The sequence below is a fragment of the Drosophila sulfurigaster genome, chromosome 2L, assembly GCF_023558435.1.
Source record: "Drosophila sulfurigaster albostrigata strain 15112-1811.04 chromosome 2L, ASM2355843v2, whole genome shotgun sequence".
NCBI lineage: Eukaryota > Metazoa > Arthropoda > Insecta > Diptera > Drosophilidae > Drosophila > Drosophila sulfurigaster.
The window spans coordinates 24200962-24227941 of record NC_084881.1 but is presented as its reverse complement, the minus strand read 5'-3'; the positions used below and the strand labels follow the sequence as shown (position 1 = coordinate 24227941).

General features: G+C 38.9%; 3 protein-coding genes across 5 annotated transcripts; 1 reads left to right on the top strand and 2 right to left on the bottom strand.

Moving 5' to 3' along the window:
- Positions 1-71: 71 nt before the first annotated feature.
- LOC133850161 (serendipity locus protein H-1) lies at positions 72-2934 on the top strand. Its single transcript, XM_062286163.1, has 4 exons — positions 72-231; positions 294-1055; positions 1166-2189; positions 2245-2934. Exons 1-4 carry the CDS (start codon positions 190-192, stop codon positions 2727-2729), a joined length of 2313 nt encoding a protein of 770 aa, XP_062142147.1. The 5' UTR covers positions 72-189; the 3' UTR covers positions 2730-2934.
- Positions 2935-4196: 1262 nt separating this feature from the next.
- Positions 4197-10940, bottom strand: LOC133850173 (homeobox protein 5). 3 transcript variants are annotated; one of them, XM_062286192.1, is made up of 4 exons: positions 10809-10940; positions 7225-7312; positions 6539-6981; positions 4197-6439 (listed from the first exon to the last, which is right to left on the bottom strand). In XM_062286192.1, the coding sequence occupies exons 2-4, from the start codon at positions 7232-7234 to the stop codon at positions 5747-5749; spliced, it is 1146 nt and encodes a 381-aa protein (XP_062142176.1). In that variant the 5' UTR covers positions 7235-7312; positions 10809-10940; the 3' UTR covers positions 4197-5746. The 3 variants fall into 3 exon arrangements, with proteins under 3 accessions (XP_062142176.1, XP_062142165.1, XP_062142156.1); XM_062286181.1 differs by lacking the exon at positions 10809-10940 and adding an exon at positions 9958-10203; XM_062286172.1 differs by lacking the exon at positions 10809-10940 and adding an exon at positions 7410-8607.
- A 570-nt stretch (positions 10941-11510) lies between these two features.
- Positions 11511-26717, bottom strand: LOC133835292 (sialin). Its single transcript, XM_062265287.1, has 8 exons — positions 26110-26717; positions 23511-23565; positions 13920-13991; positions 13379-13849; positions 12948-13318; positions 12750-12882; positions 12447-12688; positions 11511-12381 (listed from the first exon to the last, which is right to left on the bottom strand). Exons 2-8 carry the CDS (start codon positions 23548-23550, stop codon positions 12202-12204), a joined length of 1509 nt encoding a protein of 502 aa, XP_062121271.1. The 5' UTR covers positions 23551-23565; positions 26110-26717; the 3' UTR covers positions 11511-12201.
- Between the last annotated feature and the right edge of the window lie 263 nt (positions 26718-26980).

Below are 26980 nucleotides of genomic sequence, written 5' to 3'. Positions count from 1 at the left end.
CATAAAGTGTGACCAAGCTACGAATTTAAGGTGTTATTATAGTAGTTTTCAACATGAGAAACCTATTTTCTGAAATCCCACTTTTGGTCAGCCTGAACAGCTGTAGGAATTTCTGCAATTTAGATTTGTACTTGTCGAGTTCAAAGTTGATCTTTTATTTTTAATGAATTTTTGTGTGAAACGAACAAAATGGAGCGCAAAGAAGTGGATACACAACAGTTCATCGATCACGTAAGTGAATGGCTATATTAATTCACCCAATGCAACTGTATTTCATATGTTTATCCATTCAGACGCTGCTGGCGACAGAGTTGATGCACAACAACTTTATGATGGATTTAATGGACCAATCTGGAGTGTTTCCCAAAGCCGAAGGCCCTAGAAATCTAAGCACAACCAATAGCAGCACAGGAACTGGCAACGTGGGTGTCGACTATGGGGAAAAGCATCACACGCTGACTCCGCCAGAGCTTAATTTTCACAATTCCATATTCCAATTTGTGAACAAACATGTTGTGGATGAACCAAATGCAACAAACTCGAATGATGTGCCCGCTTCAAGCGAAGAACGCACACGCAACAGCAACAACTATCCTAAGGAAACAGATGTGGAATTTCTAACGCTCAACGATGTGGTGCCCCAACAAGGCTCCCAACCAACCTTCCCAGCGCTAGCCATAGAGCCTACTGTGCCCATTGATGTGGCATGTCCGGCACTGCAAGACGATGAACTGCTCTATGCGCACAGTGTGTCCACGACAAATGCCCGCAAAGTGTTACCACACAAGAAGCGCATTTCGCGTAAGCTGAAGGGTTCGTTGGGTGGCATAGAAATGGAACTGGAGCAGCACAAGCATCAGGTGCCTGTGGTGGCCCCATACAGTTGTGAGATCTGTGGCTATGCTGTACACACACAAATTGAATTCTATGCGCATCTCAAGGAGCACTACGACCCCACCAGCATAGATCAACCCCAACAGCAACATCAACAGCAGCAACGACAGCAGCAGCAAAAGGAGCCACTGGACATGTGCGGACTTTCAGCAGAAGATAAGGTAGGACCAACCATTGTAATTTTTGTTCTTCCAAATAGCAATTCTATGATTACTCTTACTGAATAAGAATGTATGAAGAAAACACTTACCTTACTCCCACTTATTTGCAGCTGCAACAGGAGCAGGAGAAGCTGGATCAAGTATTCCACGATGTGCAGCTGAATTTTGACAACTTTCACAATATTAGCCATGTGGATGACGATGTAGTGGATGATGTGGGCGTCAATATGGTCATACATTCAGATGCCTTGTCCCTGCATAAGGCTGACGATAAATTGACGCCCAACGTTGGCTCCACAAATCCATCTACATCCAATGATGTGGCCAATGTGGTGGACGATGTGGAATTCAGCGATACTGAGGATATGTTGGAGGGCATACGCAATGTGGTGGATAAAGTATCCATTGAAGACACTTGTGACGAACTGGTCGATCTGGAGCTGACCTCAAGTGGCATGCGTGCGCCTTGGTTTAACAATAATTTCTCCGACATTGCATTCTCCGGCTTGCTGCTGCCCGGTGAGCCACCGCCACCCACGACACCGCCGCTATTGAAGTCCACCGAAATCGAAAATGAGCAAATGGCACTACATTTTCAACAACATCCGCCAGCAGAGCAACCAACAACGCAGCAGCAACAACATCACCAGTCCAAGCTGGACATGTGCCACAAAAAACACTACATTGAGACAACACAGGCAAATGAGGTCGGTGAGCTGGACAAAGAGCATGAGCTGCCGGTGCGAACTCCAACGCCCAGCGCTGCTGGATCGACCATTGAGCAGTTGCAACGTTCGCCTCTGATAATCAACGATACGTTCAAACTGGAAGAGTCCAATGCGGACCCAACGGATAGCATGCCATCTTCGCCAGCTGCCTCAGTGATTGATGATAATGCTGAGTTGTATCTGCTGGACATGGAGGAGGCCACCAAGCAACCGGGCGATAACGACAATGGTGAAGGAAGTGAGCTCAAACGCAAGTTTCGTTGTGCCAAATGTTCACGGGATTTCAACTCGTACAATGCGCTTAAGTATCACCAGTTTACACATACGAAGGAGCGAGCTTTTGTCTGCATTACCTGCGATCGCGCCTTCTACACTCAAGGGGCCTTGAAGGCACACGCCAGGACGCGTAAGTCACAGTAGCATTCTTTAAAGCATTGGTTAATCTGTTACCCTCTTTGCAGATTCCGGTTTGAAGCCATACAAGTGCGAGCAGTGCGACACGAGGTTCCGCCAGTGGGGCGATCTCAAGTATCACACGGACTCGAAGCACAGCAAACTCAAGCCGCACATGTGTGAATTCTGCGGCAAGAATTTCTCTCGTAAATACTCGCTGGTGGTGCATCGAAGGATACACACTTGTGAGCGTAATTATGCCTGCCAGTACTGCGAGAAAACGTTTCGGGCCAGCTCCTATTTGGTTGCCCACGTTAAGATACACACTGGTGAGAAGCCATATGCTTGCACCCTTTGCGATAAGAAGTTCCGCGTAAATGGCGATCTGAAGCGGCACGCTCGCATCCACGAACCTGGCAGAGGAGCACAACGTACGCGTGGCACCAGCAAAAAATTGAAGCAAATCGAAGATGAGGACGATGATGAGATGAATTTGAATAACAAGTCTGATGCCGTTTGCGGCGACAATGAGCAGGAAATTTTGGGCTTATAGCCATGTGCCAAGGTTTCTCCAAAATAATAGTATTAAACAATTTGTATATATAGATATAGTATATAAAGAATGCCTGTAATTGATATGTACATACATCAGCTCCCTGAAACGTCGTTGAAGCATCGAACTGACCACACTGTCTAGAATAGCAATTGTTTATAAGCGTTTTAAGCATAAAAGTAACGAATAAAATTTTAAATATGTAAAACGCCATCGATTTCCACTCTGCCGATAGACGATAATATCTCCATTGCGATTCGCTTATCGTCAGTTGCTAAATTGGAAAGGGATATTTAAAAATGTTGAGAGTTTTTGCTTTCTATTGCAGAGCATTTCTTTATTATTTTCATTTTCTTTGTTTTGGTTGTTTTTTTTTTCGTTTTGTTTTTCTTTTTATAATTCTTTCATTCTTTTTGCACTTGTACCGTTCATCGTCTTAATTCTTAAGGTTTCATTTTTTTCATCCATCTTTTTAATGAGTAATATATATATATTTCGATATATATATATATATTAAATATATATCATAAATATTAATGTAACTATGTACAACACAAGTGGCGTGGGCACTGTCTGCAGGCCCAAACCGCAATGAAATCTTTGTATTTGTTTACAACTTAACTGGTTTTTCATCATTTCTTTCTCATCTTTTTTCCATTGTTTTTTAGTTTTGTGTCTCAAAAATATTCAACATAAATTTTCTTTGAAGATGCCTCCTGTTTTTTTTTTTCTTTTTTTGTGTGCTTTACCGTTTTTTGTAGCCTTTCTATGGCCTTTTTCACAATTTATCTTTCACTTTGCAACTTAAAATCTAGAACCTAGTAGTGGTTTCCACACTTGCTCTCTAACATACGCTCAGTCCATGATATCTTCCGTTCTCCATTTATAATAATATATATGTATATATAATATAATTTCTTTTTCTTATCATTTTGTTTGTTTCGTTAATTAATTTTTGTTTAAAAATGATGAAAACTGCATGCCTAGTACCTAGCACTTCCCTTCTCTCCTCCAGCTAGCTCTCGACTACTTGCCTGATCATTGATGGATATAGTTTTTGTTTTTGTTTTTCATGTTTGTTTTGTTTTTAGTTTCGTTGGTGGTGTGGATTATGCTGTCTTGGTAGGTTGTGGTGTATTGTGGTGTGGTGTGGTTACTGTGTGTGTGTGGGTGTGTGTGTGTGTTGAATCTGTGTGAAAATCGTCATAATGTTTGGTTGGGTATGGTTATTGAAAATATGGATTACGAAATTCTTCAACTACTTTTGGAGTTAACAGAAATCTTGTTGTTTGCTTCTCACATTAAATATGATTTAAAATTAGCATTACTTTGAATATCGTTTATAATATATATACTTAAAAATGTATGTTGCCTGTTTTGTTTGCTATGGTTGCACACAATTACGGTTTTTATTTTATTTTTACTTTTTTGTTGCTTTTCATTTGGTTTCTCATATCGACTGGTTGCTTTTTCTTCATTCTTTTTTGTTTCTTTTTTTTTTTTTTAATTTAATATGGGCTTATTATTGGTTGTTTTGGTTTTTTTTTTTGTATTTTTGTTTTGTTTTTGTTTACTTAAGTTTGACAAAGAAAAATGAATTCTGTTTCACTAATACACATAATATGCGCCTGCAATTGTTTTGTCCAATTTTGTTTTATTTTGTTGCGTTTATTGTTCCATCATCAATCTCATCAATCATATTGTAAATAAAGGATCAGATCTTTCATTTAACATATACACATATGAATTGTTTTAACTGATGGCAGCATTTTGGTTTTTTTTTTTCGTTCGTCGTTTCTATAATTTTTGTTTAGTTTGTGGATAAATTTAAAGATTGTTTATAAAATAGCTTACTATTTCATCTTGTTGTACATTAAACACATAATCAACTGGTTGTTGTTTATTTTTTTTCAACTGCCCAACTTAGGTTAATTTCTTGTTGTATTTGCTTGCTTACAAAAGTTTATGTTGGTTTTTGGTTTTTAATTTTATTTACTATTGTTTGCTTCACATTGTTGCCTGTTGCTATTTTGTTGTTTGTTGTGTTTGTCCCCAGTGTTTGCTACGCTATTTCCTTCGATATCTTGCTGCTCCCACTAACCGCTCACATTTCGCTTATTCTCTCCTCAATATTATTATTTTTTGCTTTGCACATTACACAATTTATAGAAATATAATTTTGCTCTTTAAAGTTTTCGAGTCTTCGTTCTACATCACACCACATTTTGTTATTTCTGTTTTTTTTTTTTTTATTTTTTTTCAATTTTTTTTAAATATTTAATTTTAAGTTTCTTTTGCTTGCATGTTTGACGATTAAAAAAATTAAAACATTCGCTAACAACGTAGCCCTATGCCAATTTTCAAAAAGATTTTGGTTTCCATTTCAATTTGGGTCTCGGTTTCGGCTTTTTTCTGTGTTTTATGGTTATCTTTTTTTCTCTGTCAACGCACACAAATTCATTATTTACAATTCTGTAGTTACTACATACATTTATCCATATACATACATATATCTAAACACCGTTACTGTTTATGCTGTCAAACTTGTCATGGTTTCTGTTTTTCTTTTCTTTTCCATTTTTTTTTTTTTTTTTTTTGGTTTAAAATTGTGAAAAAATAGCTGCTTCTATTGTTAGTTGTTGCTTTTGTTGTTAGCGTATTTTCTGTTTAAAATTTCTCAATTATTTTTTAGCTTTACATAATTTGATTTGATGATATCTTTTGTTGCTGTTGTTTTGTTTATTGTATGCCTGTGTTTGAGTCGTTTTTATGCCTGACGATCGACCGTCATGATGTCCCGTCATGCCGTTTGATCGTGTAGTGTGCGCCTAATTGTGAGGCCAGTGTTGTTCAACACTGGTTGCTTAGGTACTCTTTCGTTCTCTCTACCTCTGTCTCTCTATTTATGCTCTCTTACAGTTTGCAGTATTGTTGTTGTTGATGTTGTTTTGTTGTTGTTTGTATAAAAAGTCTTTGATTTGCCTTTTCCGTTTCATTCGCTGTTAGCGCGCTCTGCATTAGAGACTCACCTGCTGCATCTTATCAAAATCTAAACACGGCCGATGCGGTCGCTGCAGTCTCTGTGTAGCGGCAGCGGCAACGGCAACGGCAGCATTCGCTGTTTCACCTATAGCTCCTGCAACAGCTCCTCCAGCTCCAGCTGCTGCTCCAGCAGTTCCAGCTGCTCCTCCAGCAACATTGTTGCTGGGTCGACGTCGCGGCGAGATGGCGCAATGAAATAATTTCGCGGGCGGACTAACCGAACGCACCTCCATGTCCAATCCTGTGGTGGAGGCCGGACTACTTCTAGAGCTATTGTAATGGAAACTATACTTGGGCTGCGGCTGATAAATGTGATGCGAACTGTTGCTCATCTTTAAGCTGCTGCTGCATGCCTTAATAACACTCGGCTCGTTCTCGTTGCTTCCTCCTCCTCCTGCCGCTCCAAGTTTGGGGCATTTGTTGCTGCTGCTGTTGTTGTTGCTGCTATTGTTACTGTTGCTATTGTTGCTGCCGTTGCCGTCACCGTTCTCCTCATTTACACTATTATCACATAATTTAATATTTTCGATGCCACATCTGGCCTCCGATAATATCAGTGGCGTTGTGGAGCGGAACATCATATGGCTACGATTTGGCTTAAATGCCTCCAATGGCGGCGATGTACGAAAATTCACGGGCGTCAATATCGGCTCCAACGAGTTGCGCAACTGTGAACAACCGAATCACATCATTATCATCAAGTTTAAATTGCTTACTAATCACCATCACTAATTAATCTGTACTTGGATACTTTGGTCATTACTCACCTCATCATCCGAGCTGTGGGCCAAAGAACGCTTTCGATTCTCAACCATTAGCGTTGAGCTGGAACGCTTTGAGTTCGCTGATGTTGTGGCGCGCTGCTCATCGTATGGCGCCTCCGTATCCAGCGATGAGGTGCATCCTCGGTTCGATAGACGCGATGCACACGACGACGAAGATGCCACTGTGCCACCGCTGGTGGTTGCTGTTGTGGTTGTATGCGCCGCAGCAGCAGCAGCAGCTGCTTCGGCCGCAGCCACGGCTGAGGGCCCATTAATCACCTCGAGCTCCTCCTCAGAACTGTGTTGATCGTACATGAGATGGGCGCAGGATGAGGACGACGACGTTTGATGGTGACACATCATTGCAGCAGCAGCAGTGGCAGAAGACTCGGATGAGCATGCAGTATCGGTTGTAGGTGAGTTTGCATCCGTCCAGGAACTCAAACCTGTTACGAGGATACACAAATAAAATGGTATTTAATATTTGCAAAAACTATTTAGTTTGAAAGCTTTTAAGACATGGTTATCGATTTCGATATCATACTAGCTTAAAGCAGTCCTTCAGAAATGACAGGGAAATAAAAAAAAAATGCTCATTTTTAAATTTATCATTATCGATTTGAGATCGTTACTTTGGTGCGACAACAATGGAAAAAAATGGCTGCTCAAAAGGTCGAGGCGTTACTTACTAGTTTCCATATCCACGTCTAAGTGACGTTTGTTTTCCACATCGAGAAGTTCACCATCAGATTCGGTACCAGAGTCATTCGATTCACGCTGCAAACAAAAATAAAAAACAAAGTGTTGTGTTATTACAAATACCGTATTTTATTGATATAGCAACTACACTTAGAGTAATTTTGTTTAGTGCTACCTTTTTACGCAGAAAATTTTTCGATGCCTTTAATGAATTCTCGCGACTTTTGTGCCTGACAAACTTTATCATGATTTTGTTGCTGTGTGTGCTTTATTTTTTTCCTTTATTTATATGTATTACACATTCCACACGCAGACACACATTCGCACAAGCACACACGTTCGTGTTTACGCGACGCTGCACCCACAACACAGAAAAACTTACTACGACGACGGCGACGACGTCGACGGAGACGGTGACTGCGAACGCGACGGCGGCTGCGACGTCCCCGTCAAGCCACCCGTTTCGTGTATGGGTGTTTTTGGATGTCCGTGGGGTCCTCTTGCTCTCGCTCTCGCACTTGCACACGTTTCTCTACTACTATTACTACATGCTAGTACAAATTTTTGCCTTTACGGTTTCTATTTATTCGCCAGCCAGCAGCCATCGGTGTGTGTGTATTTTTGTTTGTTATTTTTTGCTTTACTTTTGCTTCCTGATTTACGCGAGAGAGCGAGCTCCAGTGCGCGCTCAGTCTATTCTTAAGCGCCCTCTCTCACCGACACACACACACTTGCAATGTATTACTCTTTTGCACTGTTGCCGCCTACGCACGCCTGTATGGCGCGTGTAAGCGCCGTTTCCTTTTTGTGCAATAATTTCAATCACGTTTCATGCGCGGCGTTTTCTTGTTGTAATCTGCACCCTACGCCACCAACACCAACAACAACAATAAGAATGCTGCTTTCGTCGTTGAATCCGAACACCGAAAAGCCGAACCGCAGAGAGCCGAACACACACAACTGAGACGAGTGAGCGCGCACCTTTCGCCGTAACTTATACAGCACGAAATTATCGATTTTCAGTCTCGTCGTCGTCCGTCGTATTGCGGAAGCAAAAAAAGTTCTGCCTCAACAGGACCCCACGGCCAGACAGGAGCAGCATTAGCAGCAGCAGCAAAATTAGAATAAGTAGTAGGTGCTTTATATTTTTTTGCATAGAGTAGTAAATGTTTTTAATATTTGCCGTATGTCTATGTATCTTATAACCCGGTTTAATCACGAAAAACTTTTTGCAAAACTGCAATTGCACTTGGGGGCTGCACTGCAATGCTTTACTTGCTCTCTGTGTGTGGCAGACTTTTCGGCTCGCCGACTTATTACTACTATGTACGTATTACTATCATCACCCGTCACCGGCTAGCGCTGCGCTCAAACTGAAAAATTATGGCCAAAAAATCTCTGCGCTGGCGCTGGAGCTCTGCGACTACTGCTTCTGCTGTCTACTGTTGTTGTTGTTGTTGCTGTTCTCTCACTTGCAGTTTCTGTACGTGTGTGCATGCGTGTATGTGTGTGGGAGCTTTTTGCACTGGTTGACTGACTGGCTGGGCTGGTCTGGACTGTGTGTGAATAGTGGGCGCGCGAAGGGCGGCATGTTGGTGAGGGGAGGGTACAGTAGACTAGGGGCCAAACATGCGCGCACAACTCGTGCCGATGATTCGTGTGCCTTCGACGAGGCTTCGGGATTTTTCGGTAGAAATGCAGCGTGCTGCCTGCGTCGTAGTACATAGTATTTTGTATGGGCAGAAGAAGCAGCACGAGCAGCAGCAGCGCTAGTAATGGACGCCGACAACCAGCAGTGCAAGCAATGCAACAAAAAAAGAAGAAAAAATACCAAAGCGTGCGAAAGTCGTTGCGTTATTGATATGAAAAATGAATTCAGAAAAATGTGTGGAAAATTGACATAGAAAACAGAGATATGTCTCGAAATATGGTTAGCAAGTTTGTCTGGTTTGTGTGTGCAAAATTGAATGCAATTTGAAAGTATTGCTGCCAGTTTCAATCACATTCAATTTGCTTTCAATTTACGCGGAAAATACTACGACGACAACTACGTGCCCCACAAGCACAAACATACACATCCACTCACACGTACACAGAAGAACGGGGAGAACACGACGACAGTAAAACGTAAACGACTTTGCAGCGTTGTTTTATCCGGAGCAGACCTCCTCTCTCTTTCTCTTTCGCTGTCGCTCTCTTCTCCTCCACAGCGTCGTCCACGTTGACGTCGTCTGACTATCGATTCCGCATTGATGTAGCTGTTGTAGTTGCGTCGCTGTTGGCAGCGCTAAGTACTTTTGTTCCATTCATACTACACATACACACACATAGGCACATGCATAAGTGCATTTGCACAGAGCCTCACGCAGAGAGTAAGCGAGAGCGCCAGCAACTGAAGTATGTACATACATACATACGTGTAAGTATATTTCTTTGTATGTGTGTGCTTATGCATACAGTTTGTGGTGTGGGTGTTTTGGCTGTGGGGGGGGCCAGCAGAAGGAAGAAGCAGCAGCACAAGCAGCGACTGCGTGCTGCAGCCTTGTTGGTTTCAGGTCTAAATTTAGCACTTTGGCTTGCAACTTCGCAAGGATTTCTTTTACAATTTTTTTTCGTTTTGCAACTGCACACATACACACACACACACACATACACTTTTGCATTTGAATGCGTGCTGCACGCGAAAATCGTTTTGAACAATGTATCATAATTTTACAACTTACTTGGAGTCACAATTTTCCTTTTTTAAACAATTATGCAAAATGTGAACGCGAACATTGAGCTACCGTGTTGTTTCTTGTTTTTCCTTGCTGCTGCCGAGTGTGATGGTGAGGTGGTGAGAGGGGGGAAATCAACAAAATGAACGGAATCCTCTTGTGTGACGCCAGAGCAAAATGGGAATCAAAAACTATATGATCCGGACTCTGGGCAACAAAACAGCAGCAGTGAGTGTCGAACGATGAATGGGGCTGCTGCTTTGTACTACAATTCACCAGCAGTGGACGACGGCAGCGACGACAACGACGTCGGCAGCAGCAGTAGCAGCGGCGACAGGCGGCAGGCGCAGGTTGGGGTGGTGTTTGTTGTTGGAGCACGCGACGCGTTTTTGGAGAATTGACAAAACAAGCGCAAGCGATAGAGAGACACACTGCGCTCACAAACACACAGGCAATGAGAGAACGTGCCATACACACTCGTGCACACGTACACGTATTGATGTATTTGCATGTGTGCGTGTGAAATTGTTGCTGTTGTAAGCGCTTTTACGCCAACTACAAAATCCACAACGCTTTAGACCTGGGATGCTGGCGTGCTGCTTTTCTCTCCCGACTCTCTGTCTCTCTGTCGCTTGTGTTTGTTGTTTGTGCGTGGCTTGCATAAATGGCAACCCAATAAACATTTATGTAGACGCCTAATGCAATTAACTTTTCAATGTCAAGTCGCGACGCGCTTTGGCGCTTTGCTGCGCTGCTTGCTGCACCCACACACGACACTCAAACAACAATACAGACAGCGTGGCTTTCTATTACATTTTACTACACAAACTTTCCCGGCTCTCCCCCATCAAACTTACATGTTTTAATAGTCGCTGGTTTTAGTTTTGGTTTTTTTAGAGGCACGTCATCCCTTCATCGTTGTTAATTTTTGCTATCGGCTTGCGATGATTTGCTTTTCGGTCGGCTTGAATTTGTGGTCTGATATGTAGATGATGATTGTTGTTCAAAACGACAAAACAAGAGGCGGCAAATGGCAGTAGTGTGGGTGAGAAAGAGAGAGGGGCCGTCAAACCAGCTGAGCGACCATCAAAGAACCAAGAGAGCGAGAGAGAATCGTATACAAATTATGACGTCACTAGTGACCCTGTCATTCGCAGTTGTGTAGCTTGATCAAGAAGCAGGCATTTGTAGCATTGAGCTTTTGTCCGCAAATCAAATTTAAAAAGAAACCGAAGAGAACAAAAAATTAGAGTACAAGATATTTTTATTATTTAATTATTGATTGCAAATACATTACATTAAAATTACAATTACAATTCCTTTCGCGCATGCTTGCATTTTTTGGAACAACCAATTTAGTATTTAAAGCCAAATTAAAAAATGCTAAAAGACGTTAAGCGTAAAGAATTTACGATTGTTACTTGCGTTTGAAAGCTTTGAGAAAAATTCAAAAGCTGCGACGCGTTCACGCTTATCGATAATATTTGGCGTGAGCATATTCCAGCGATATATCGAAAGCTCGCTGCAAGTAAAAAAATCGATGCCACAAGATTCAAATATTTTTTTCTTGTCAGTGTTAAACTTTATTATGAATTTAGAAAAGAATCTATAAATAAATTGCATAAATAATGAAGTATACAAGTGTTATTATACTTAACTAAGCTATGCATTTATATATTTAGCTAATACGAGTACATAGGGATGTATTAAGAGTCTACTTAATTAAACAGAACATTTCGTGCACAAAAATCTATCCCTTTTCATTTTGTACAAACATTAACATTCGATTCGATTTCTGTGCACTTCATGGACATAGAGACATAATCAATCTACTAAGCTATATACATAAAATTATTAATATTATATAAACTGTAGAGGCGGCTCTCGATAGCATAAAATAACTTGCTACATGGCCACACTTTTATAATTAAGCATTCATAAAGTAAATATTACTTATCCGAGGCTAAATAGTCGTTCATCATTAGTAGGTATACAGATGTAGAAACTTTACAACTTTTACTAAAACTAATGTCTTCTATTATGTGTATGCATGTGTGTGTGTGTGTTGCAAGTTTTCACGAATGAAATGGAAATATTATTTAAAGTATCAGAGTTAGAGCCGGTACTTTAAAAAAAAATCTCAAAATGTGCAATAGAAACTAATATAACTTGTGCGGATGTGGTGGGTTTTTTGTCTGTTGTCAATTAATATTGAATTGAGTTTTGAAACTTCCGCAATGAACGCCAAAATTACTTCTCAGTCTTGAGAGGCATGCCCTCTTCCTGTGCGACATCGCCGATCTTCTTGCGCTCTGGCGGATTGTTCCACGACTGCAGTTCACCGGTGCCAAGAACCACGAAGACAACGGCAGCCGATATGTAGGTGGCCGCCAGAATCGAGAAGACAATCTGCCATTGATGGAACGTTTGCTGTGTGGCAAGAAAATAAATTTTGTAATACAATTTCTGAAGGATGCTTAGAGCTCGGCACTTACGTTGTGGAAGGTCAAGACACCGACCATCCAGGTGGACAAGAAGCCGCCAAACGAGGACAGCGAATTGGCCATGCCAAAGATGGTGCCACTGAAGTTGGGTGCAATGTCCAGACCATTGCCCAGATAGCCGGCAGTGACAGCGCCATGTGCGAACAAGGCCAGCGTAAAGAGCGTCACCGACCAGGTGGGATCCATGCCCAGAAAGACTTGAGCAGTCATCAGCAGACCAGGGGTAACCAAAGCTATAAAAGTGCATCAGTAATTAAAAGTGTTTCAAGGGCATCATCGATCAAGTTAACTTACCGAAACTGGTGAAGAGTTTGCGGGTTGCTGTGGTGCTCAGAGTGCCCTTGTGACGCAGATGATCGGCCAGATAGGAGGAAGCTACAGCCATCACATACTTGCCCAGATAAGGCAACGACGAGAACAAACCATTCTGTAGAGTGCACAAAGCAGTTAGTTAGAAATATTTCAACTGAATAGATGATTCGTTGAACTCACCTTCTTGATGTCAAAGTGCAGCATCTTGGACATGAACGTGGGCAGCTGATTGATGACCGTGAAGAAGCCAAACACCGACAGACCGTGTGTGACGATGATGGCCCAAACGGCAGGCGAACAGAGTAGGTCAGACCAAGGCACATAGCTGGGTCGCTTCTTGGATGTGGATGTGCCAATGGCTTCCTCAATTTCGCGACGCTCCTCGGCGGAAATGCGTGGATGGGTGGCTGGAGTTTCATAGACAAACGAGAACCAGCACAGCGACCACAACAGTCCAATGCCACCGGTCAAATAGAAGACACTAGCCCAGCCGGCAACCGAGATGAGATAGCCACAAACAGGCATTGTGATGGCAGCACCCAGCGAAGAAGCTGCAAGCGAAATCAAATTATTAATTGCTGTACAAAGTGGAAATGAACTCATTTACTTACCCATCATGTTGGACATGAACTTGGAGCGATCCATTGGTGGAATCCAGACAGCGGCAACGGGATGAATGGCTGGCCAGGTGGCGCCCAACATGAAGCCAAGTGCCACACGGACCACAATCAATGCAACATAGTTGAGATGCGCCGCCAGCGGCGTCACCAATGTCAGCAAACTGGCCCACAACATGGAATGTCCAAAGACGCGAACTCCGCCAATCAATTCAGCGAGACGACCGCCAGGCAACTCGGTGAGCACATAGCCCCAGAAGAACGAACCCAGGACAAAGTTGGTCTGGTATTCATCCCAGTTGAAGCGCTCCTCAAGCACTTCCACTCCATCAGTGGATGTGTTGTTGACGTTGATGTTGCTGCTGGTGTCCGTGAGATTCCCCGTCAGCGTATTGTTGCCACTGGCAGTTGTGTTTGTTGAGGCAGTGGGCACGACCATGTCCACAATGGCAATCGTCAGATTTACTGCAAATTCCAAGATACAATTAGAGAAGAGTTCGCTGAATTGATTATTCGCAAAAGATTCTTAACTTACCTCTCAGTGCATAGTTCAGCATAAAGCCGAGCATGGTCAGCAGATTGAGTACTTGGCGACATGAGAGCATGTCTGTAAATAAGACAGAGAAAAATATCATAAGATTAGATTCAAGAAATTGGCCACCAAAGCAAAAATGCAATATTTGTGTTGAATAACTTGATGATCTACTTCAAATTGTAACATTTTTTGCTTAATTATCTCATCAATTTATAAATTATATTCTTTTCCTCCTCTTCCTTTTCTTTTTACTTTTATTTTGTATACCAATTTACTAGACTTTTCTGACGTTGTCGAAAATGTGCGAAATATTTATCTATTCAAAAACTGCACTCTAATCATTATTATAATTGTCATTATATGGCGATATAATGATGACATGTGAAATACTTTAATTTAGCTTAATTAAGAATCGTTCAAATTTATTTTAACTAATGCTAAATGCTGATACTAATTTGCGAGACGTCTGGCGCGATTATCAAAAAGAAGAAAAGAAGATGATCTTGCTCACATGTTCTAATTGTTATCAAAATGTGAATAATGAATTAATTTAAAGATCGTGAGCGGACATCTAAAAGCGCGCGTGTGGAATATTCCTAGGCTCTAGACTCTAGAGCCGTAGTAATCATTCGATGAGTATATATTTTGTGATCTAGAATCGGAAGTTCGCATTTAGCACTAAAACAATAAATAATAAACAACCAAAAACCAAAAAACCGAAATCGTAACCGCTTGAAACCAATTCGCAATAAAGTCCGGAACCGGATTGTCAACCCAATTGAGAGAGAGGAGAGACAACAAACTGATAACTTAACCAATAACTAATCAAAGCGAAACGAAACGCATTATTGGATATTTGTTGTAAAAACTGATGTAATACGTTGTTTTTATTACACGGCTCTCAAGTGAGAAGATAAGGTGTATTTATTATCGTTTATTAATGATGCGATAAAAGCCATTAACTGAACAACTCAACTGTCAATATTTGACCTCAATAATGCGCCACATTAATTTGATTTGAGAATCATTTTGGGTGCAGCAGAAGTTGCTATTAAATTACAAGATTGTCCACCAAAAAGAACTTAAGTCGATAATAATAACTTCTTCATTATGACCATCTTCTTCAGTTCGGTTAGTTACTAAAGTGCATCAACCGCAAATGATACTTTAACAAAAAAGTAAAGCGTTGCATTAATTTTGGCATGCCATTGAACCTTTGTCGTGGTGCCAACTTCAACATCAACTTCAATTTGCGACATTTGCGCGTGTGCATAAATTTGTATAAGCTGGCTCTCTGATTAAAGCTGCTTTTAGCCTGCATTCAACTCGAAGCGTATCTTTTGTGAACTGCAGTCGGCGGTTGAGAAAGCTGCTTACTTATAAAAATCCATTCGTATAGCAAGTTGCTCGGCTTATCAAGACCAGAAATGTAGATAATCGTCTGATTAGTCTAGCGACAGTCTAGCTGGTGACACGCCCACCTGTGGAATACCCGTTAAGAGCTGTGAAGGAGGGTCGAGGAGGGGGGGCGACAGTTTAGTGTTGAATGCTAATGACATGCTAAGACGGCGAACAGACCTGTCTAAGATATCCCATCATCAGAAACAACAATTTGCACTTGGTATTCAAATAAGCACAGCAACAAAATATAAAACTGGCCCAATCCCAATTCTAATTCTAATTCCAATTCCCAGACAACAACGAACTGTCCGTTGACCGCCTAGCGGTAGTTTCTTATCCTAAGCAAACCAGTAAAACGTGCACGAATTTACGTTTTGAAATAAATTTCAAAAATACATAATAAGTATCACATTTTTAATGTTTCAAAATTGCAACCTGTTTTTATATACATTGTTTTTAATCTCTATGTTTCTAGACGTTCCTGATTCAATCTTGTCTTTGTTTTTTTTTTTTGGGAGGGAGTAAATATAAATATTTAAAATGGAGTCAGGTTTTAATTGGCATTGCATGCATTGTCAGTGCTCGTAGAGTTAATACGTCATGGAAAACTTTGGATTATTTGGCACGACAAATCCGAAATCGATAATTTCTGCCATATAAATAATTCACAAAAAATGCCACTTTAAATCGATGCTAAACGAACGTGTGCCTCCACATGATTAGACTTTTGATAAGAACTTTCGACACACAGGCAGGCAAATGATGTTATTTATAGCAATCTGTTTTTTGCGCTGATTTACAAGATCTATAAATAACATACAGGTTAAGTACTACAGAAAGTCTAGACTCATCACAGGAAATAACCCAATTAAATGTGGAATTTCAACTCAAAAATTCAATGATAAGAACACAGAGACGGTGTTGTAAAACGAATGTGTTTGCCAATGAACAGTGTTGCAAGACGGTGAAGAGTGCTGCCAACTTCAAATACGTGGGCTGCCAATCAACTAGTTTCGACTTCATTATCAATTCAATTCAAATTCAAATACTAAAGTAATTTTATTGCAATTTAATATTCTTATTCTTTTGTTGTTTTGTATATTGAAACCTCTCGAGTTCATCACGTTAACTTGAACTTCTCCACATCTGTATCTGTGCATTTATATTTTGTATTTGATCCAAGGGTACACTGACTGCTTTTGCTTTGACTCATCCCAGAAATGTTTACGCTTTCCAAGAATTCTCAAAGTTGTCCGCCTTTGAGCAAGTTTTGTTTTGCTTTTGCTTTATTTTTTGATTAATTGTCGCTCGAAACGCGCTTTTATGTTTTTTCAAAACAACAGCCATATACCGGTCAGAACTAACATTTTTTGCGCCTTACATATTCGAAAACAAATTGTTTGAAGGCTGAACCATGTGATATGTAAAAAAAATATAACGAATTACAATAATAAAAAAAAATCCCCGCGGTTAGCAAACTTTCTGCTTAAGAAATGAGATGTCTCGTGATTAATTAAAAATTCAACATTTACACAATAAATTATTATTTTTTGCACAGTCGTAAACAAAATATAGAAATGCACTTTAGCATTTATTGGCTTTCGATTTTAAGTTTATTATTTTATTTTGTTTTTTTTTAGCCAGACGAATATTGAAACAATTTAATTTGCGCTTCTGAGCAAATAATTAAACAAGTTTTCAATCTTAAGTAACCGAAAACTTGGGCTCAGCGAGCATAAAACGTCCATAAAAATGTTTAAAAATAGCAACCTCACAAAAAAGCAAAGCTCATTAAAAAGCGGCAAAAGTTCGAAGAAGAAAACAACAACAACAACAACAGCAACAAAAAGTATTGAAGCAGATGATGAAGTTGTTGGAGAAGAAACAAAGTTTTGGGGGCAAACGTGATACTAAAATTATTTTTTTATGCTAATTTTCAGACACCAGACCCAGCAGCATGTGAATCTGAATCGGAATCTGGATTTGAAATTGGAATTGCCAACGAAATCTCTGTGTCTTTAAATCTACATCTGCGAATCGAGTTTCGAGTTAGGATTTGAGTCATTTGCTGTTTTTTTTTTCGCTGAGGTGAGTTCGTTGATTTCTGATAAGAATTTACATATGTAAATATGACTGCAAGATTTACACTTTTGTTTGTTATTGCATTGCACTTGTTGTTTGACCGAGGAAAAAAGTGTAAAGTAATTAAGAAAATTTAAATTTAATATGTATTTGAAAAGACGTATTTCCGGCAGCTTGTTTTTGTTGCCGTTTTTCTGTTTGCTTAATATATTTGACGTACAAAACATTTTGAAATGCGCTGTACAGAAATTAACAAATTTTTCTGAAGGTAGTTCAACTTTTCAAGTGCAAATGTTGCAGACGAATGAAAAAGCTTAAAGAATATGATTGTCGATTAGTTATATTATTGTGATTTAATTGTTTTTTTTTTATCTAATTAACTGCAGGGTATCTCCAAGTCGTAGTTATTTCTGTAGCACTTTTAAATACATGTGTGTGAGCACATTTAATGCCACTTATACAATTGCTCGTCTATTTTTAGTCACTCGCTGCTTCTGTGTCGGGCCGTTACACCCGACAAATGCGAGCACAGATAAATTATTATCTGAAATATACATGTTAGTTGTTCGCTGAATATTTAACAATACTTTAGGTACGTTTCCTGACCTTCAAAATGGCAAATGTGTTACGTAGGATGCTTTTAGCAGGTTAATATACTCTTTTATACTTTTTGCATTTATGTGTCGTCTCCTCGACCGATTATTTGTTGTTCCAAATATGTTATAGATAAATGTATGTACGTATGTAGAAACGTGTGGCATATATCCAAAGGCCATGTGATCGGTGATTTTCCTCTAGAATCAGTTTTGTCCCCCATCGACGTCATACGCTTTGGTATTCTTTCAATTTGACCACTTGCCAATAATTTTCCTATCTATGTATTTATGCTTGTGCGTCGAAGGCGCGCCCAAAAAATACAAAAAATCATGAGTCTATTTTCCAGATATATATAACACCTACATAGTGGGATGGTTTTCTAGAAATATGTATCCATGTGTATGTAGTTTACAAGTCAATTGTGTTGTGGGTTTTGTTTGCACTCGAGACTGCCTGAATAACTACAATGTAAGTAAGTATATCCGACAAAACAAAAAGATTGCCGTCAATCGATGGCATTGTGTGAGCTCGCCTTCCAGCTACAATTATTAGCTTGTCAGAAGTCGGTAACATTTCTAGCTACATTTCCTGTGTTGCCAACTGTTTTCCAATGCACATTTTTACGGAACTGGCCTTGTTTTGCATTCAGATTGTTGTGTGATTTTTATAATTATTGCTACTTATATAACTGGTTTTTGTTGTAGTAATTCAATTTATGTTTGACAATAATAGGCAGAGAAAGATTTCATTCATATCAATGGAATCCGCATAACAATGCCAATCACAGCTTCTCTCTTATCACATTCACTTCAGTTCAAGCGAATGAAATGAATGTTGAATGCTGAATGCTGAATGGGTGTCTGAGTGAAGTCTCAAGCTGCATCTTGTTGCGCCTCTTCAGCATTGTCCTAGTTTCCTGCGGGCAATTTCCATGACGTTCGAATCGTGGAAAACTTTTTGCAACTTGCTGAGATTGCAGATTGCAGATTCACAATTGGCATTGAGATTGGGATTGGGAATCTGTCTCGCGATTGGGGGACACTTTGTTGTGTTGTTGTGCTGCACTTGTTGCGCTTTAGTACAAAGTGCAACAAGGAAAATTCTGCTGATGGCGTCGTCGTTGATTACAACAATGATACGGACGGAGACAAGCTCAATTTACATATAATATATTGCGGCTGATAAGCTGCATTTGTCTAGTAAATCAGCTGATCATGAAATTCCCTCTAAGTTTATAATAATTAACAACTCATCATTAAGTCGGCAAATTGTAAGCAAGTCTATGCCACGCGCTGTTTAAATTTTGTTTGTTTATTTGTTATTATACTATAAGTAAGTAATTGCGAGGGGCTCGTCCACGAGTTGAACTCACTCACATTTACAGCGTGTGAGTCGGGTAATTTAAAACACATCTGTACACACATAAACATTTTTTTAATTGTTCATCATTTTCATAGCGAGAGATTTTATATTTTTTCCACTTGACAATAAGTAAATAAAAATATATATTTTTAGTATAGAAACCCATAAAAAAGAATGGCAAAACAGATTCTACGACCAAATTTAATTGCACTACTCATAGTAACAGCACTCAAAAATCAATGAAATTCGGACTGAGATGAACTCGATTGTACCCTGTAATATGTCATTTGTATTACGTTATTCTACCAGCTATCCCTAAGGTAGAAGGGTATTATAACTTTATACCTGCAGATAGCAACTCCGAATTTATAAAGATAATATATATAATGGCATTCTGGTATATTTAAGTACTAAATGGTATGCTTAGTATGCAGTACTATATCAATATACCAAATATGTAGGTAGCAGGCAGAGGGAGGCATCTCCGACCCAATAAAGTAGATATATCAATAATGACAATCTGTTATATTTAAGTAATCTATGGTATATTTGGAATGTAGTACTATATAATTATACCAAATATAACAATGCGTATATTTTAGTATATTTGCACTATAGTAAATTGGTATTTTTAAGAATAATATCACACTGTTTTGGTCTTATTCAAAATGGGTTTTAGAGTATCTTACAGTCGAGCACACTCGACTGTAGCTTTCTCACTTGTTTTCAGCTGTCTAGTTGAACGAGCCCATTTCGAGGGTATTCTAATAATGCCAATGCTCTGGTCTAAGGCCAGACAGGGGGCCCGCCAAGCTATACTAGATTTTTCTAGTCGCCCAGCAATGGGGAGGCAGAACTTGGCTTATCGGTCTCAGCTCAGCGACAGACAGACAGCGATTGACATCGAATTTCGAATGGGTTCAAAGTCGCGGCATGCGCGTCTTCATTATTTTACTATATATTCTAGTTTTAGTTGATGTGATTTGATTAAATTAAACGATCATTGGACGCAGGCATTCTTGAACTTTCAGTTTTCGTGTTGTTATTGTTGTGTGTTATTTTTTAATGCGCAGTGTTTTTTGTTGTCTATTGTAATTGCGTTCAACAAAAGTGTGCCATGGAGCGGAAATAACTAACATGAAATTATGAGCACACAAATCGCTGTCTTATCGTGTCTGTGTTGCTGACAGGTTTTCGACATCGATTTACGTTGTAATTATGAGTTCATTTACTGCACAGCAACCGCGGCAAATTTAATAAAAATAACTACTTGAAGTCGGAGACAATAACGTGCTCAATTGGGTAAACAACTTCAAGTTCCAAGAAATTAATTAACGTCAATTTAAAATAAAAAAAAAACACATATTTTTTTTCTATCTCTCTTTCTGTGTCTCACTCAACGTGCTTAAAACGCATACATCAAACATCAAGACTTGAGTTAATTAATGCATATTAAAAAATCGTAAGTGAGAAAAAAAAGTCCCCCTCCCCACTACAATTGTCATTAAACAATGCACGAGGCGCTTAAAAAGTTATTAATAAGCGAGGCAATTAAATTCAAGTAAATTGATTGTAAGTAAAAGTATTACTCACACTTTCTATTGTTTTAATCAGCACATAAATTTCAACGTTTTTAATGAATGGGCATTGAAAGATCTTTAAAGGAATGAGATCTTATCGTTTTTCTGGTTATTTCTAATTCTAATAAGTAGTGGCATTTAAAAAAGAATATAAACTGCAAAAATGTGAGGGAATTTGAATAGTTTAATTATCTTTATAAATTCATTTAATAAATATATTTTATAGCAGTAAAATAATTGCAGAACAGAGCTACAATCATAAATATATAACGAAACTATAAAAAGTGAAATTTTTCCTCGTAGATAGTAAATTTTTTTGTATTATTTATCTATTACCAAAAATTCTAGATAATTCCATATACACTTGACAAAGACTAAATACTATTTCAATGAGAATTATGTCACAATATTTAATTGAGCCATTTATTTTAAACGTTTCCGCAAATTTGGAACGGAAACAGAATTTCGAATTTGCCAGAATATGCTACAATAAAAATAAAAATAAAAATGTGTAAGCCTCTTTTAGGAAATTGCACTCGTAAAAACAACATTATTGTTGAACAATAGTCGATTGATGTATTTATGTGTAGTATTATATTTGTATTCATAGTCAATCTTGGATACAGTTGACCTTCAGAGCAGAGCTGCAACTGCTGCAATTGTACAATGTGGTTTTTCAATGTTGTTGTTGTTTTTCGCTTGCCACCTTCAGAGCAGGCAGTTAGAGACTCGATTGCTTGGTTGCTTAGTCAAGTGCAGGGACAAACACGTCATGGCAAAGTCTTATTATTGTGGTGCATTTTGATTAGTGGGTTAGTCGCTCAGCTCGTCAGTGGGTGTTGACTGCATACAAAATGCATTTGTTTACTACCTTTTTATTCTATTTGATTATGCTGGCGTTTCAGTTGTGAATGGAAAAAGCATTTCAATTAACACAATTAATTGACGTTTTGCATTGTCTGACTCACTGACTGACTGACTGACTGTCGGTTCGTGTTATTGACATGAATCACGCGCCAGGGGACAAGGACGTCAATGAATGTGACTACAACTCTCTCGAGTCGTGTGACTTTTCGATATTTAGTCTCTGTCTGCTTTCCCCCCACACACTTGTTGCACCTCTTGATAGCACGTAAATAAATGTCTATTCTCGTATGTGCTAATTGCCAACTTTAATTTTCAGTTAGCACATCCGCATAATCTAATAATGTCGACGGTATATCCAAGTGTCATATCATGTGCACTCGTTTATGACGCCTGTCTGCCAATTCACGCTATGAGAATGCCACTATGCCACTATCTGTCTATCTGTCTGTCTATCTGTCTGTTGTCCCTCTGTTTGTCTGCGACTAAAGTGCTAAATAGCTCAAATATACTCAAATAACCGACGCTGATATGGCTATTGGGTTCTACTTTTGTTTTTTTTTTTCATTCTTTTTGTTGTTAACGCGCAATTTAGAATCCAGCAACAACAGCTGCTTTAATTGCACCTTCGACAACAATGCGGCATTTTTTTCTTTTCAATATAGTCCCTGAGCCAGCCAGGCCACCCACATTGGAATCGAGAATCGAGAAGAGTTAGTCAAGCGACGACAACAACGTGCCCAGCTGGCGTGACTGCGCTAATTTGTTTGAATAGTTTATCTATTTATGAGTAATCCTCGAAATGTCACAACAATGGCGTCATAAGGGCCACCCACACACACACACACACTAACACACACACACATAGTTGTATCATCCACATTTTGACACGTCGGGGTCATGACAACGCCCTGAATAAAGACTTCCCGCTCTAGAGCCAGTTGATGACACTGCTAATATGGCGAGTGTTTGTCAAGGATAATAATCGTAATCACAACTTGACAGCTTGGACAATAAGCTCCATATAAATATAAAACTGACTAACTGACACTCAACGGTAAGAGCTAAAAGGTTGCAAACAAATAGATACGAGTTAAGAGGTTGCTATAAAAGTAAGAGCTAAGAGATTGCAAAAAGCGAGAGCTGAATGTTTGGAAAAATGTAAAACCTAAGAAGGTTGCATAACATTTCAAGAATTAAGAGACTATAAAAAAAGTAATAGCTAGGAGGTTGAAAATCGTAAATGGATAATCCCTATAAATCGATACCCATCGCCTTGATCTCAGCCTTAATTTAAGCTCTAGGCCTCTAGCAATGAAATCCAGATCAATTGATAACAAAAGGAAGAAAACTTTTTAATTTGAGAACACACCCCACCACTTGGTGTTTATTGAACTGAAACGCATTCAATTGATTTGTAGCCTCAATTAACGTTTGTAGCATTTGACATCAATCGCAAGAGAATTCTGAATTCTGAGTGGCATCGAGGGCCGGTCCGATCCCAATCAATTTGTTTATAACTGAAGCCAAGCTGGGAATTAAGTTGCCAGGGGCGTGATACTTAATTTGTATGTCAGCAAAAAAAGCAAACATTCAACACTAGCTAAACAATAATAAAGCAAAAAAGGGGGCTCGTCTCTTGGTGTACAGTTGTCATAGTGTAAACAAGTTGAGCACTGCATATAATTTTGTGTAGGATACTTACTTCGCACTCTGTGAAGACCTCGTTTCTCCGTGTTCGACATATCGCCCGTTTAAAACTGAAAAAAAAATAGGGAGGAATTTTAATTAAAATTTCAATTACGCAAAAAAAAAATGAAACTACACACTTGAAGATAAAAGAAATATTCAAATTGAAAGTGAAATACGCAGCTAGATACATTGTATATGATATCAAGAGTCATGTGACATAAAATGATAAATGTGCAAGTGCGTGATATGCATCAACTTTATAGAGTTCATAGTTAATGAAAAGACTTTTTTTTTTCTTGGGTAATGCCGCACGTTGTATGTATCTTATCACACTTATCAGTCCGATCGTCTCGTGCTCGCACCGCGTCCTGAAGCGAGCCCACTTTAAATGAATGCCACCGATAAGTTAAAAATTCTACTTTAAACAGACGCACAGATAACGAAAAAAAAACGAAAAAGAAAAGAAAAAGTGGGCATGTACCTCATCATCATCATCATCATTATGATTATCATCAGTGAGTCAGACACTGGAAAGGAAGTTGGGGCTAATGCACGACCAGACTCATTCATAACGAAACTAAACAGTTAAGATATGATGTGATAGCATTTTCTTATCTTGGGAACTTGCTTCAATTGCCACCGCCAAGAAATCACATACATAGGGTTACTATAAATAAAATATTGTGGCTCCCTCTGCTATATTAATGGTTATCTTCGTAAGTTCTCCAGGGCAAGTGTCGCTATAGATTAAAGTGAGTAGGGAAAATTTACTGGCGCCATCGATAACAGACACCTGATGTCTATGCAGTTGAATATACTATGGCTAAATCATTGCGTGCAATATTAAATTCAGAGGGGGCAAGGAGGGAAATTTCGTATTTCCAAAAATATTAAAAGTATAGTTTTATCATCTAACCTTGAGGAAGTTCAACTTATCGTGTGGAAAGTTTTCATTTTAAATTTCATATATCTTGCAATTTTTTTATCGAATTGACATATTTCGCAATACGAAATTCTCTAATGGAATTGAGTCTGAAATTGTGAAATAGTTTAGATTATGAATTATGGAATGTAAAGTACATTATATTATAAACATTATCATTTTAAGTTACTCATGTGGTTTTTAGCTGAAACTTTTTCAATTCTACAATATACAGAGTAAGATTATCGGCTCTGGTTTGCAAAATTGGAAATTATATTTCTGAAAGCCCTGATTTAGTATTCATTAATATAATATGTTATTTTCATTGCTAATTCAGTTTAATATTTTTATCAATTTTTGTATAATCTATACCAATTAATTTAAATGATATATACTGCATATTTAGTTCTGGTTTCGCATGTTAAATTTGAACTGAAATGATCTAATGACAACAATAAATTACGCCATCAGTTCAGATTCTTTAATTGCGTTTCGATTTCGCTCAGTGCACCAATATGCTAATATCAAACTGCACATGTTGTGTCCAGACTGCATAATAATTATTTATAATCAGCCAGACATAGCAACCCCATAAAACACAGAGTCACTTGTTATCAGAGCAACAACAACAGCAACAAGCATTCATTAGGCCATTGTAAAAAAAAAGCAACTAAGTATTGAAGTATGCAAATATTTGGCAAGCTCCTCCTGGCAACAAACCCCAACTCAATTGTTCATGTGTGGGGGTGGTTTACAACTACAACTACATGTCTGTTCATACATAAATCTATGTGTGTATTCATGTTTGTTGTCCTTGTTTGATGATTAGCATCGGCAGCGTCGTGTTGTTGTCATGTTATGAGACATATTCTGGCCAAAAAAAAAAAAAAAAAAGGCGGCGGCGTCTGTTTCTATTTAATGGCGAGTAAATATATTTATGTGTCTTGGGCATTGGCTATATACGATATAGTACGTATGTACATAGAGTGAGCGACTATTGTTGACGCGGTTGAGACGCATGCAACACATTGAGGCATTCACTCTCCCATTTCTTTTCGTACGTCATTTGCTGACTAACAAGGCTATCTCGAGCATATATCAAATATATACTTTACTCTACATACATATATGTACATATTATAATTATTTGGGTGTATTTGCTTTTTTGCCGAAAATGTCGCAGGTCGTCATCCCATCAACGCATTTCTCTCTCGAATGCATTGCACTCGGTTTTTTAATCAAATTGCTTGTAACAGCGAAAATTACAAGACTTTAATTATAGAATTAATAATTTAGCAGCCATTGCATTGCTGTACACTCGATAAAATTTAATGGAATTTCATTATTTTATTATTTAAATACACATATTTTGATTATTTTAAATATTTTGATTTACATGTTCAAATTTTTTAAAACACACAAATAAATATAATTTGCCGTTTGTAACACAACTTGACACCTTAAAAAATGCAAATTAAATTTATTGCATATAATATTACATAAAAACCGGGAATTTTATTTAAAGAAATGCAAATTATTATATTTTATATCAATTGTGCTATACGTGACTTCCTTAAAATGAAATCGAACGCGACATTTAAATATTATTTGCCTGGCCACATTTTGTACACGAGAATACTTGTGGTTTCATATGACATTTCGAATTATATGCGATCTATTTAGCACTCACCTTGAACTTGACGACGCCTGAGAACGCAAATTACTCAAAAGCAAATTATGTAATTTGCACGTCGACACACGCCTCTGATATAGAACAACTTTTGATTACTAGTATTTAACGTTGCAAAAGGCGGCAAAAAGCAAAAACAAAACGCGCAAGACGCCAAAAACAACAAAATGCACGCGCGAAAAGGATTTTTGAACTGAATGAAAATAATATTTGTCACAGTCACACACACACACAAGTATTTTTGGTGTAAAATGCACACTGTAAACACACGTAACTAACACACGCGATTCACAATATTGTCTCTATTTCTCTTATTTTTTTTTTGGGAAATTGTTTTCGAAACTTTTATGCGGCAGCTGTTTGACAGAAAACACTTTTTTGCTGTGTTCAAAATGTTGGAGAGCAGCGCATGCGCAGGCAATTGTTTGTTTTTGTTTTCTTTTGTAGCTATTTTCTTGATTCTATTTCAACAGTTTTAGAAACAGTTGGTTGCTGGCTCTTTGCCGTATACTTGTGCTCTCGCCTGCTACCGAATGCTGTTGCCTGCTGCTTGCTGCGTTTAGTTTGCTGCCTTACACTCCGATTGTTGGAACTGAACTGAAAATTTTGCCTGCGCTACAACCGCTTTTTCTTTGCTTCGAGCCAGCTATGTTGACGTCGCAACGTTGCGTCGACGCTGACTTCACTGCCGTTGTCGATGTCGATGCCGATGCCGGAGCCGACGCACGCGTTGACGTTCGTATCGCGAGCGCCGACGCTGGCGCTGACAGCAGCAATGGCTGGCTGCCGCTGACTTGCCGGCGTTCGGTTCAATGGGGCCGTTTTTACAATGCAATGGATCGCACGAATGCGCGAGTATTAGTGTTATGAC

Coding starts and splice junctions, on each gene's coding strand:
- LOC133850161 (XM_062286163.1), top strand. CDS start 190: ATGGAGCGCAAAGAAGTGGATACACAACAGTTCATCGATCAC. Junction 1,056..1,165: donor GACTTTCAGCAGAAGATAAG/GTAGGACCAACC, acceptor ACTTATTTGCAG/CTGCAACAGGAGCAGGAGAA. Junction 2,190..2,244: donor GAAGGCACACGCCAGGACGC/GTAAGTCACAGT, acceptor CCCTCTTTGCAG/ATTCCGGTTTGAAGCCATAC.
- LOC133850173 (XM_062286172.1), bottom strand. CDS start 7,481: ATGATAAAGTTTGTCAGGCACAAAAGTCGCGAGAATTCATTAAAGGCA. Junction 6,982..7,224: donor AGACGTGGATATGGAAACTA/GTAAGTAACGCC, acceptor TCCTCGTAACAG/GTTTGAGTTCCTGGACGGAT. Junction 6,440..6,538: donor CCCACAGCTCGGATGATGAG/GTGAGTAATGAC, acceptor GGTTGTTCACAG/TTGCGCAACTCGTTGGAGCC.
- LOC133835292 (XM_062265287.1), bottom strand. CDS start 23,550: ATGTCGAACACGGAGAAACGAGGTCTTCACAGAGTGCGAA. Junction 13,992..23,510: donor AGGTCTTCACAGAGTGCGAA/GTAAGTATCCTA, acceptor TCTTATTTACAG/ACATGCTCTCATGTCGCCAA. Junction 13,319..13,378: donor GTTCATGTCCAACATGATGG/GTAAGTAAATGA, acceptor TTTCGCTTGCAG/CTTCTTCGCTGGGTGCTGCC.